This window comes from Acinonyx jubatus, chromosome B3 (genome assembly GCF_027475565.1).
Source record: "Acinonyx jubatus isolate Ajub_Pintada_27869175 chromosome B3, VMU_Ajub_asm_v1.0, whole genome shotgun sequence".
Classification (NCBI taxonomy): domain Eukaryota; kingdom Metazoa; phylum Chordata; class Mammalia; order Carnivora; family Felidae; genus Acinonyx; species Acinonyx jubatus.
Genome location: NC_069386.1, coordinates 31,724,035 through 31,737,979, shown reverse-complemented (window position 1 = coordinate 31,737,979; position 13,945 = coordinate 31,724,035). Strand labels below are relative to the sequence as shown.

General features: G+C 41.4%; 1 protein-coding gene across 6 annotated transcripts in view; it reads right to left on the bottom strand.

Annotated features, from left to right (window-relative positions):
* Positions 1-10,541, bottom strand: part of NPTN (neuroplastin) — a 73,409-nt gene extending 62,868 nt beyond the window's left edge. For 5 of the 6 annotated variants that reach the window (XR_008299043.1, XR_008299044.1, XR_008299045.1 and 2 more), the window contains exon 1: positions 10,168-10,541. Coding sequence is in view for 2 of the 6 variants with exons in the window: in XM_027067735.2 (XP_026923536.1) it covers positions 10,168-10,258 (91 nt within the window). In the remaining 4 variants the exon portion in view is untranslated. The other variant, XM_053223748.1, reaches the window with a different exon arrangement.
* Positions 10,542-13,945: the final 3,404 nt, after the last annotated feature.

The window sequence follows — 13,945 nt, the reverse complement described above, 5'->3', positions numbered from 1 at the left end:
AGCTGCTTTTTCCCAGGTAGCAGTTTCCTGGTTTGCATTAAGACCATTTATTTCATCTTCCTTGGTGAATGATTTGATGTTCAACATTAACAAATACAATTTCAATGCTGAAGCTACTATGCCATTTTTTCCAGTTGTTCCACAATGGTTTCCAACCTGCTAAACTTAAATTAAAAATGAAAAATCCTAAGTTAAATGTAACATATTCCTTCAATCTATGGACTGAGAAGTATTTCAGTGGTGCCTCTGGCTCCATCAGTAGAGCCTATGATTCTTGATCTCAGGGTTGTTGAGTTCAAGCCCCAAGTTGGGTGTAGAGATTACTTTAAAAATAAGGTCTTTGGAAGGAAGGGAGGAAGGGAGGAAGGGAGGGAGAAACAGAGTATTCCAATAGTTGCCAAAACAGAACAAAGGACATATTGTTGCCTTTTTTTCCTCTAAGCAATGTCTAAAAATGAGAAAACAAACTTGCCAACTCTAGGCTCTTAAACATGAAAGGCTAATGATTCTTCTGTGATGCTTCTTTCTTTTTCCCTCCCTTCCTCTGGCCAGTGCTCAAGTCATTCTGGACTCACCAGCAAAGTGCCTCAGACAACAGCATCAGAGTAAGCATTTAGCTCTGAGTAAACAGGTAGAGCTACCAGCCCTGTACTCAACCAATAATTCAAAGGCAGGGGCTACAGAATAAGGAACGTAAGTTCTAATTTAAAAGGACAACTAAACATACTATAAAACTTATGTTTTGCTTATGATATTCAAATTACTGTAGCTTCCTCTATGTCCCAAATCCAAATAGGGAAAACAAAAACCAATATTATACAAGTAATGGCTAATGTATTAATTCAACAATGCTGTATTTTCCTCTTTAATAGTGACCAGTAACAGTACATGTTGATACTACTGACAGATATGTTGTGAAAATCTTTACTATGTTTATAAAAATCATCAGATTGTTCCAGACTAACATGGCATATAGCAAATAAAAACAAAACAACCAAAAACTACTCCATACTAGAAAAGGCTGTTTTTCAAACAGGAGTCTCACCATCCATTAATGAACTAAGGATCTAGCCAGGTCACAATAGTTTTCTTCATATACATTACAAAGTGCAGACACTGCTGTACAAAATGTTACATATTTATGCATCCAGTTAGTCACAAATAAAATCTATTTCTCCATCTGGGTCACAGACTAAAGTGTGAAAGTCTTTTTCTAAAGAGCTTTTATATTTTTAGAATCATTTCAACATAATTAAATGTGAACCAAATTGTTTCTATTTTACTAATAATATAAGCTAATGTCTACTAAGTGTATTTCAGCAACTAGAAAATTTAATTTGTAATGTTAATTATCAGGTTATTTTAAAATTAATAAGCAGCAAGGATGTAGTTGATAACACTTGAAACTAGATAAGTATATGGGAGATTATTACATTACTCGCTCTGTATGTTTGAAATTCTAACAAAAACATTTTTAAAAAAGCAAGGAAATGGATATACCTAACAAATACAAAGAAGTATAATGAATAAACATATAAATTGAGACTTTTGAGGGGTGCCTGGTGGCTCAGTCGGCTAAGCGTCTGACTTCGGCTCAGGTCATGAACTCATGGTCTATGAGTCTGAGCCCCACGTCGGGCTCTGTGCTGACAGCTTGGGGCCTGGAGCCTGCTTCAGATTCTGTCTCCCTCTCTCTCTGCCCCCCCCCTCAAAAATAAATAAACATTTAAAAAATTTGACTCGTCAACACAGTGTTTCTAAGGACTATCTCTCTAGGAACTTCCTCAGATTTAATTCCAGTAATAGTTCGATTGTCTTGTTCAACTATAATGGAAAGGGTTAGAGATCTAAAAAAAAAACAAAAAACTAAGACAGGAGAAATGAAGTCATAAATAGAAAACAAACCTGCTCAAAGGAGAACACAATTATTTAGTGTGCCTCATTTTCTCTTCATGGCCTCCACAATAGCCAACTACTTTTCTTTCTTTCTTTTTTTTTTTTAAGTTTATTTTTTGAGAGAGAAACAGAGCATGAGTGGGGGGGGGGGGGTTAGGAGGTTGGAGGACAGGGGGTGAAAGAGAGGGAGACACAGAATCCAAAGCAGGCTCCAGATTCTGAGCTGTCAGCACAGAGCCTGACGCGGGGCTTGAACCCATGGACAGCGAGATCACGACCTGAGCCTAAGTCTGATGCTTAACCTACTGAGCCACCCTGGCGCCCCAGTCAACTACTTTTCAACCAACAGAAAGAACACAAAATATCTACCTACCTGGCAGTGATTTTCATTTCTTAAAATGTTTAACTCACACTGGCAATTTTCCCAGTGAGTTTAATATAAGATCTCTATTACACCATTCTGCCTTCCTTAAAACAAAAACTACAAACATTGTCTGAAGTAGGTTTACAGGCAGTTGGGATTTCAAAGCAGTATATGCCTCAAAGTCAATTTTTCTTATTTCCAAAAAGTAAGTTTCTAAAAACTTATTAAAATAAAGTATTCTCTCCCTCGGGCCTCTAAGTTATAAGGTCAATAGAACTGTGTAATTTTAGAACTGGAAGGGAATTTAGAAATCATCTAGTCAAAGTGGTTTTCAAATGCTGTATCAGGAAGAAAAGAAGAATCAATGTCCTAACAATTTATATACACAAGTACACTCTTCTTTTTACTGTATCATACTGCATAAGGAACATTTCGCCTTGTTAATATTCTATCAGAAAAGGACCTGACCTTTTGTCTTGTACAGTATTTTATATTTAATCACTTTTAGAATGTGAGTATACATTTGAATATGATTTAAACTACTGGTACATTTTGGAACTTAATGTTTTCTGATAATAGAATCTTACATAATATATAGAACCCTGACACTTTCAGAGTGATTTCACATTGTCTCATTTATATTTCACTGTCTAGTCACTTTGAAGCGATACTTGGGTGTAACAACAATATAAACCAAGCTAAAACAGAACGAAGCAAAGCATATCTAAACTGATATACTTCTGGAAAATACCATAAAACACACCATAAGCTTCTAGTAATTAAGATTATCTGGAAAGAAAGCCAGTCTTAAAACATTCCATAATTGTTTTCAGAGATGCAAAATACCATTCACAACTTTTTAGTACACAAGATTGTTTCCATCAAAGCTGACCACAATCTGTTTTAATGAAGAGATAGGACTGGGTTTTTAAAATCCGAAACATAACAAAAATAAGAAACAAAAAAACCAACAAGTGGGTGAGGAACATCAAATATGTCTCCCACTAATTTACTGTATGCAAATACTTAAGAAATTCTTTAAACCCCATTTCTACACAGATAGACCAATTAAAAGTTATGAGCAATGAAAACAAAAAAAAGTTATGAGCAATTAGGTAAAATTAACCTCAAGTTAATTAGGTTTGATTAACAAATGTGTATCTTTGTATGTACATAAAAACAGACAAAAGTTAGAACTACTTTCAGTTTTAGGTAACACAGTAAATTAGAATTAGATAGGTACAAATCTGGACTCCTCCTAAACTGAATAAATTCTTGAAAAACAGATAATGTTTTACCTAGAAATAATGTTTTTTCGTAAGATCGCTGCAATGTCACCTTAAACTCAGTGAGAAGCATGTATTATATATTATATAACCTCACAAACAAGTTTAAAAATGCATTATCTAAGGTGCTTAAAATTAAACTCCATGTCATCAGGGGCACCTGGGTGGCTCAGTAGGTTGAGCATCTGACTTCGGCTCAGGCCATGATCTCACCATCTGTGAGTTCGAGCCCTGCGTCAGGCTCTGTGCTGACAGCTCAGAGCCTGAAGCCCGCTTCTGATTCTGTGTCTCCCTCTCTCTCAGAGTGCCCCTTCCCCTCTCACACACTGTCTCTCTAATAAAAAACTTAAAAAAAAAAAATTCACATCATCAATGGTAGTTTTAACAATTCATGTAAAACAATACAATAATGTTTTATTTAAAGAGGAACACTGAAAGTCACAGGAGGTGATTTCGCACCATTTTAAAAAAAAATTTTTTTTTTGATGTTTACTTTTGAAGGAAAGACAGAGCGTGAGGGAGGAGGGGCAGAGAGAGAGAGAGAGAGACAGATCTGTAGCAGGCTCTAGGCTCTGAGCTGTCAGCACAGAGCCCTATGCCAGGCTCAAACCCGTAAACCATGAAATCATGACCTGAGGCGAAGTAGGAGGCCACCTACTGAGATACCCAGGCGCCCTGCATCATTTAAAAAAAAATTTTTTTTAATGTTAATTTAGAGAGGGGGAGAGAGAGAGAGAGAGAGAGAGAATGAGCGGGGGAGAAGCAGAGAGAGAGGGAGAGACACAGAATCCAAACAAGGCTCCAGGCTCCGAGCTGTCAGCACAGAGCCCGACCTCACAGACAGGGAGATCATGACCTGAGCCGAACGAAGTCAGGACGCTCAACTGACTGAGCCACCCAGGAGTTCCGCGTCATTTTTTGTTGTTGTTGATGTGTGAGTTTACTTTAGAAGTTCCTGCTCTATTCTTTCTGACAGATTCTATTTTTCCAGATGCTTCTCAAATGAATATTTATTCCTCAGTCTTACATCTTACTTTTCTCCTTGTACTTCTGCAGCCTTTCCCTTTCTCTTACAACGTCATTCTCTATGTCTGATCCTGTCCAGACTGTGCTCACTGTAACCAAACTGAACAGATGTAGAAAATTTACAGAATTCACCTCTTCCAAAACTTCTTTGCACAATTTTACCCAAAGTTTTATTGAACATCTCCTGTATTTTATCCAACATATTCATTGTGTTTTTACATACTTCACATTTGTATAGATTATTAGCTACTTGCTACCTTCCCAAATTGTCTTGCAAACAAAACCCTTTACATAGATCCAGCAAGTATCAGATTTTACATATACCTTACTTTGAAAAAGTAGCTCAAACTAAGTAAATGAGAAAGTGTTCAAATTGTCACAGCACTTATTTGACCACATCTGTTCATCTTTGCAGACCCAGTTAAACAATTAACTTTTATTTTAAAAAAGAAAAAGACAATACAGTAACATTTTGCCTTTTACTAATGTCTAAAAATATGCTCCACTAGAGAAAACATTTCATATCAAAATTGTATTTAGAAAAAGAACGGGATTCCTTCAAGACATAACAGTCTAATTCCTCATGAAAATTTGTATAACTCAAAGTCAGGCGTGTAATGATCTTCGATCTTAATTTTTGGCCAATGTTTGGACTATGGAGCACATTTATATTTAAAGACTTTTATTTCCTTTTGTTGTTTTAAACCTTGGAGTATTAGCAGGTCAGCTCTATTAAGTCTCACAACACAAAAACCCCATCTGCATCTCTTTCTAATTTGAATCTAGTAACGTTGAAAAACAAAAACTTAAGAGCACAGGACCAATCCTGACGTAGTAACAGGGCCTTTCCACCCCAGACCCAGGACCAATTTCTCTTGCTTCAGTGCTCCGTGATATCAGCAGTGACACTTCTGTCAGTTGCCTAAGAGACTAGAGGCTTGGGCCGCCTGGGTGGCGCAGTCGGTTAAGCGTCTGACTTCAGCCAGGTCACGATCTCGCAGTCCAGGAGTTCGAGCCCCGCGTCACGCTCTGGGCTGATGGCTCAGAGCCTGGAGCCTGTTTCCGATTCTGTGTCTCCCTCTCTCTCTGCCCCTCCCCCGTTCATGCTCTGTCTCTCTCTGTCCCAAAAATAAATAAACGTTGAAAAAAAAAATTAAAAAAAAAAAAAGAGACTAGAGGCTTATAATCTCTTCAGGAAATGCTTTATTGCAAAGCAAACTATTTCTTCTGGTCATTTAAAATCTTATTTGGATTAATTATGTTAAGATGTGTTGCTTGACATCTGGCATGTCTTTTGTGCCACAGCTGCTCTAGGTACATCTGTCTTCTGTAGCTCATTTAAGTTCACCCAAAGAAGAGATGCACAATCAATAGTGAATATATGTCTAAAAATGTACTTGGAGAGAAAACTGCCAAACCATTGAAGCAAACAGCACTTGACAGAAAAGAAAAAGATTTGTGAATCATCTATTTCAAATACTGGCATTGCTACAAATCACAATGTTCACAACTACCCAGTATCACCCAAGCAAAATAGTTTCTTAAAGTTGAGCTCATTAATAACAAAATTCATGGGGCGCCTGGGTGGCTCAGTCAGTTGAGCATCTGACTTCGGCTCAGGTCATGATCTCATGGTCTGCGAGTTTGAGCCCCGCATTGGGCTCTGTGCTGACAGCACAGAGGCTGGAGCCTGCTTCAGATTCTGTGTCTCCCTGTCTCTCTTCCCCTCCCCCGTTCATGCTCTGTCTCTCTCTCTCTCTCTCTCTCAAAAGTAAATAAACATTTAAAAAGTTTAAAAAAAAATAACAATAAAATTCATTAGGCTCCTTATTTTCTCCCACTGAGCAGTGTTAATTATCCAATTTTATATTTTCAGTATGAGTATATTACATTGTTACACTCCATTCCACATTCTTTCATCAGTTAACATCTCCAACACTCCTACTGTGTGCCAGGCACTACATTCAACTTCTTTTTCACAATGGGATTCTATGAAAAACTTCTAGATTCTATCTAGCCCATATGAAAAGATATTTCGTTCACTGAAAGAAAAAGCCATGAAATCTTCCAGACAATGAAATGGAAATACAAACTTCCTCACCAGAATTTGCAACTGCAGAGGCAGCGCAGCTGGTCACTTTAAGTTATATAAGCTCAAGCGCAAATCTCTCTGTTGAGGGCCTTCAAAATGGCCTACTTTACTTTATTCAAGATAGTGAACAGTATTAACTAACAAGTGGTTCAACATATACATGAAGAAAAATAATAATGCTACTTTTTAAAGGATAACAGTAACAGCTAACACTATAGTGAGCACTTAGTACATACAGTACTGTTATACTACATAATATAGCATATGGCACATATAGTAAAAATTCACTCTATTAAAACTCACTATCTATATGCCAGGTAGAAATCTAAGTACTTTATGGCCACTACCTCATTTAATCTTTGCATCATTCCCTAGGAGACTGGCATTATTATAAATTCCAAATTACAGATGATAAAACTGATATTTGGAAGTATTAAGCACTTTATTCAAAATCACTTAGCTAAAAGGGCTGGACTCAAACACAAGTCTATCAGGATCCAAAGTCTGTGTTCTTGATCACCATATAATAACGCTTGGCTTACGCTCATTCAATTTTAATTTTAAAGTCTAAAGTTCTTGAATGTCTTATCAAAAAGGTTACTTTTTTTAAGGAATTTTTTTTCAAGCTTTTATTTAAATTCTAGTTAGCTAACATATATGATTCCTCACTTACTTAAAACAACCAGTGCTCATTACAAGCGCCCTCCTTAATACCCATCACCCATTTAGCCCATTCCCCACCTTTAAAACAAGTTTCTTCCTTTAAAATGAATTACAACTTTCTTGATACATAGAAAAAAACCAACATCGTAACTAAGGATTTTAATTTAAACTGTGGTCCTACCAAGTCTAAATATTTGGATGAGAAACAAAGTCTACCTGAATGAAAGCCTTGAGTCTCCATGGTAATGGGTCACAGAGGTGAGAAGTAAGAGACCTTGAGGGTCCAAATTTTTCATTTTCGGGATAATGAAAGGGACTTTTTGAAAAACATTTATACTCAGTCTAAACTACCACATACTTAATCCAGAAACACTTAGGTGTTTTTTTCCCTAAGTCATCATTTTAAATAAATAATCTAACATTTTGATATCATACAGAGCATGGTATCCATTTCTGATGCACTACGTAAGAAAACATAAAATCCATAACAAGAGGTCAGACTATTGTAGGGCTATTACCAGTTGAAAGCATGAATCTTATAAGACATGTTATAGAAAACTATAAAACGGCATCCTTACCTATATGGACTCAAACTCAAAAAAACAGCCATTTTTTTCTTTTAAATTTACATTCATTTGGGTCAGGAACAAGCTCAGCTCCACTTCACCAGTCATGTCATATGACTGAATTCAAGCTCATTTCAAGGAAAAGCTGCACTATGCTGTATTTAGAACACATTGCTGAGAATAGCCAGTTGAGTCTTTGGTAGGCCTATCCAAAAACCTTGCTTTAGTTGCTAAGAAACTACAATTTCACCGTATTATAAATCATTGAAAGAAGCCAAGCCACAGCACAGAGATTAAACACGTTAAGATCAACAATCTGTCACCTATTGTGCCAAATGAAACCATGCTGTTTCCACACATCAAATAGGTAAGGTGAAACTAGTATTAGGCTCCTTTAAGGCACATTGTTAACACAGACTAAAAACTGATGACACAAATCAGACTTCCATAGCGGCCTCATGCTTTGGAGGAAATCGAAAACTACCCAACAGACTTCACATGTTCAATGCTAGAGACAGAAGAATATTTCCTCGCTGACCCCTGCAGTGATAATTCAAGGCGGTGAAGCATACATAAGATTTGATTAGTGCAATCTGTTACAACACTTACATTTAACGGATAATGGGTTTTCAATCCTTTATTGATGCATTTTCACTGTAATCTTCAGCATTTAAGCCCAGACTCTCCTTAGAATGCTTAACTCCGCTGGCTCTTTTTTTTTTTAAATGAGCCAATTTTTTTTTTCATTTTCATTTAAAAAAATTGAAAACCATTACATCTCAACTATTCTAACAAGAGTAATTTTAAATTGTTCTAGCATAATGAAGACACTGAGGAATTAGCAAAAGTAATTTATAGTTCACTCTCTAGTACTGACTTCTCATAAATTCTTCCCTATAAAAATACTTTAAAGGCTGTTTCCACAAGAGCAGAAACTAGTTCACAGTACTTTTCACCGGTGAAAGATCAATTCAGCAGCTGAATTGCAACACATGTCCTCACCAGTCAGAATTCTCTGTCCAGATCCCCCATCACGGGGATTCCTCACGATTTCTCTCCATCTTCTCTGAAGAGCTTCAGCTTAAAACCGAATTCTGTTTCCACCATCCCCTGCACGCATCTCAGGAACTACTTGTATGTTCCTCAGAAATAATGTCTGCTCTTCCTCGAAACTTTTAGATCTTAAAAACCCACTTCCTCCATCGCCTGGTCTTCAGGCGGATTCAGTCCCACCAGGGCAGTTCCAGTTACGCGTCCCTGCCTTCCCAAAAGCCTAACCAGTATCCTCCAGCACTCGCCACAACTCCGCTCCTCCCATCCCTAATATATCCTCCACACTGCACACCAACATTACACCCCCGGCTTCCTGTATTTTACTCCCTTCCCTTATTTTCTGCCTTCGCCTCACCCCCATCTCTCTACCCAGGCACCTTTACTGCTCTAATAAATATTCCCCCTGCCTCAGTTTCAACCCTTTCTCCCCATCCTCTGCTCATTTTTCCTCTCCTTATTTAGACACTCCTTTTTGCTCTCCCAACCACTACCCCAGAATGCCCAACACTCCACCCTCCTTAGCAAACCCAACCCTCTTCCCCCATCTCGTTGAGAGCCCCAGCTGCTTCTCTTTCCAGATCCCTTACTGCAGTCAACCCACTACCTTAGCATTCCACCTACCTTCCCTCCACCTCCTTATCCAAGGTTCCCCGAGTCTTTGCCCCTCCTTGGGGCTCTAGTACTCTGCTCAGTATTCTTCAGGACTCCCCTCCCCCCTCCAAAGTCTCCCTTATTTTTTTAAGGATGTCGCCGGTCTCGCGGGGCTCCGGTAGAATCCCAGATGACCCCAGTGCCCGGGACCCCCGCTCTCTTGGGCAGCCTGACACCACTCTCGTCGCCTTAACCACAAATACCTGTTCTCCACCTCCTTCTTTAAAAGCTGCGCCCCCTCCCCATCCGCCCCCGCTACTCCAGCTCCTCACGTCGGCTTCCTGGGTGTCCCCTCCCTGACTCAGAGCGACGAGCCCCAAGATGCGGAGCCTCTAAGTCTGCAACACCTCAGGCTCCTAACGGACGCCCCCACCTCTCGGACCGGCGCCTCGGTTCTCACACCCGCGCCTCTTGGAACTCCAGACCGGCATCTCCTCTCGGGTCCGCAGCCCCTCAGATTCGACCGGCCCTCTTCCCCTTGCTCCGGCACCTCCTCGGGCCCGGGACGGCCTGCTCGGGTCGCCGGCGTCTCTCAGCCCCCGCCCGGCCCGCCCCCGGCGCCCCACTTACCGTTCTGAGCGGCGCCTGGCCCTGGGAGGAGGGAGCCGGAGACCAGCAACAGAGAGAGGGCCAGGGCGCTGGGCAGCGACGAGCCCGACATCCTCCCTGCGGAAGACCGAACAGCGAATGGGCCGGGGCCGGGGCCGGAGCCGGGGCCGGGGAAGGGAGGGGAGGGAGGGAGGGGGCGGGCGAGTGCGCGAAGGAGTGAGCGAGGGAGGCAGCAACAGCTAGGCTCCGTCCTTCTCCGTCCTCCTCCTACCGCCGCAGCGCCCAAGCCTCGCGAGATCTTCACTCCGGGCCGTGGGCGGCTAAGGAGCAACGGCGGCAAGGCTCGCGAGAAGAAGCGGCCTCGGCCGTGTTGCCGCCGCCCCTCACACTCTGCGTCCCGCCCCTGCGGAGGCTGATTGGCCTAGAGCGGGATGGGTCACGTGCCAACGGCGCTTCTGGCCACGTGACGGAGAGAGGCGGGGCTCCTCCACTCCCTTGGCCCTGAGGAACCGAGTAGCGTGCTTGCAGCTTACCTTCTGTGAAACGGGAGCGCCCATAAATAAGAGGAAGCTTTGGGGACACAATATATTTCCTCCTCTCATCCTGCTTTTCATTTCTTGGAGCTCTTGGCCGCAGAATTTGATGCACCACCGCCTTTTTTACGCCTTCCTCTCATTGTCTCCAGTCCAAGTCCTGTTATTTCTTCTTTCTGGTCGTTGACCTTAGACCCCTACAGGCATCTGGCTCCAACCTCCCTCCTTCACCTTATGTTTTAATGTCTTCCCGGTGCCCGATACTACCTTGTCTTTCCTGCCTCTCGTGCTCCCGCCGCTTGAAATGTCCTCCTTTTCTGCGCTTCTCCTCTTCCTCCTCCCCCATTTTGACCTTATTTTGGTTTCATAGAATCTCTGGGCCTGAAGTTCAACTAGCCTAATAGCGCATCCATAGACACTAAATTCTACAAGGAAGTCATCATATATTAACTTGCATGAAGAATCTTCAGAAGCATTTTATGCAGCGAACATTTATTGAGTACCCGCTGGGCATCAGGTTTTTGCATATGCAATGAAACCCAGATGAAAAGATAGTCCCCATTTTCAGGAAGTTCACCACCTAGTCTATCAGGGGAGTGAGGAAGAGGACGACAAGTGGTTGCATAGCAGAACCACCCATAGGGAAGGAGCCAACGAAGTGCTCTGGCAGTGTGATCACCATGGTTTGTATAGAATTGAGAAATGCACTTTTTAAGGGTGTTTTTTTGTACTGCTCTTAGCACGGACAATCCTTGGCTAACAAAGGAGTTTCTGTAGCTTAGCTCATCCCTGACTCAGAGCAGACATCCTGGGGAGTGTCCCTGGGGTGAAATTGTTTGAAGCCAAGTAAACAGTCCTGGTGATCTGACTTGATTCAAAGATAGAGCTTGGGGAACCTGGAAGAAGGATCACTCACCAAGACCCTCACACTCTCAAGCCAAAGCAGTCTCAGGCTTTCAATATGAACTGGACAGCTGGTGGTTCCAGACTGAATTTTCAAGCAAACACTGGGACTACAACTATGGCCATGTTGATGATGGAAATGAAAATATTCTCTGAGACATTAGGTGGGTAAATGATCAAAAGGTTGGCATGTATCCTTGGATAAAGGCTATTCTGCAGAGAGCTCCATATGCAGGGCTACAGGGCTGCCTGTGGTGAGGCAAAGATTGTCAGCTAATGGAAGCTTCAATGGGATGCAACTGTTTTGCCTCATCATAACCATAAGCAACATCCCCCATTTAATTAGGGAGCCTCATAACAAGGGATCCTTACAAAATGATTGTGCTCGTTTTGTGGGTAGGGAAACTGAGGCCAAGAAAGGCATGACCTGCCCAGGGCCTGAGTGTTAGTGGTAATCATTAATACCAAACAGCTTGTTTGACTCCTTCTGGGCTCATGGCAAGAGTGCATCTCCTTGCCCCTCCAAGTTGGGAGTGGCACATGACTTGCTTTGGCTAGCAAAATATGAGAAATGACACATACCATTTTCAAGTAGAAGCACATCATTTCAGTTGCAGACACTATAGCATACTCTTCTCTTTGTGTGGCCATCTGTGATGGTGGAAGCATGTGTCAAAACGAAGCTTATGTCAGCCTGGGTCCCTAAATTAGCACAATAAGCCCAGGCCTCCTGCCAACCTACACAAAACAGGTAGCGTCTTTTGAGTTAAGCTACTGAGATTCAGAGGCGTTTACTCCTACTGCATAATCTGGACTATTCTGGTTAGGGGAACAATGAAATTCAAGTCCATCCCACTACCCCCACCACCCCTATTAGCTGTGTGGCCTTGGGCCAGTGACTTAATCTCTCCCTACTCATCTACCAAATGGGGCTAATGATAACACCTACCTCATAAAATTATAGGAGGAATAAATGATCAATTTATATACAATGTTTACATCAGTTTCTGGTGCATGTAAACAGTCAAATGTTGATTATAATGATAATAAATACTATTGTTGGTGCTGCTGCTGCTGCTACAATTATAATTCCAGCCCTGTACTCTTCCCACTAAATCATGCTGCTTACAAAAAAATTAAGTACGGTGTTACCATCAACCCTCAAAACCTGCAGTTATGAGGACTCCGTTCACTCAGGAGAAAATGTAAAACCCTACCTGATAGTAGCCGTGCTTTGACATCTCTTTTATTGGAAAAATAAATGATAGCCAAAGCCTTCCAATAGTTCAGTAAAGGAAGTAAAAGGAATTTAGGAATTTGTTTGGGGTTTTTGTTGTTGTTGTTGTTTTTAAGATTTACTTAATGCTTAAAATCTCCCTACAGGTAAGCGCAGCTGTGGGGAAGGATGGCTGAGCTCCTTGCAATATCTCACAAGAGCCCTAGGGGTCCTCAGTGCTCAGGCTGAGACACACTTTCCTGGCCTCCAGGGACTGCTTGGAGGTCTGCTTTCCAGTATTGACAGTGCTTCCTGGTGGCAAGACCTGTAATAAAGCATTCCCAGTTGAAATATATCTGGTGGTTTGGTTTGGTGTGGTTCATTGGCCATAGGAAGGATGCCAGTAAAATATAGTAGTGTTGCCAGAGTTGACTTTAAACTTCCTAATGGTTTCCCCCCCACACCTCCTGCAAAGACCTCTGCTCATTTGTTAAGTTCTCTCCATTCAGATATACCACCCTGACCATCTTGATTGTTGTCACCTTCTGACCCTCCCACGTAATCTTTTTCCCTGCCCCTTCCAACTCCTAGCACCATGCTTGAACACCATGGGTGAGTTCAACATCCATGTTGATGCTCTAGTCAATATCCTGGCCTCTCAGCCCTTTGACCTTCTCACCTCTAACAACCCTCTCAACTTAGCTACTCTTTCCAGGTTTACACCTTTGACACTTTAATCACCCAAAAAAGGGCCCCATCTTTGAAATACGAAAATATAATACCTCACTCTCCATGTGCCACCTCCTCTCCTTTGAAGTTCTGTGTGCCAGGACCCCATTTGCCATAATTCTTCAACCTCATTGAGTGAGACCTCTAATCCATTAATCCCACCAATTCTGGTCCATTCTTCACTTCCTTCCTGATCTAGCTTAGAGTCCATGATTCATCATTACAGTCATTTCCTTACCCACCTCAACCTCCAACATACTTTCCTGAAAAAACCACACAATCTACCTAAATAAGCACTATAGTCTGAGATGAGATTTCATACCTGCACCTGAGCAGCTGAATGTCGCCAGAGAAAAAACACACAAACAGGTTGAATGACTTCATTTTATTTATTTATTTTTGCAATGGCTTCATTTTG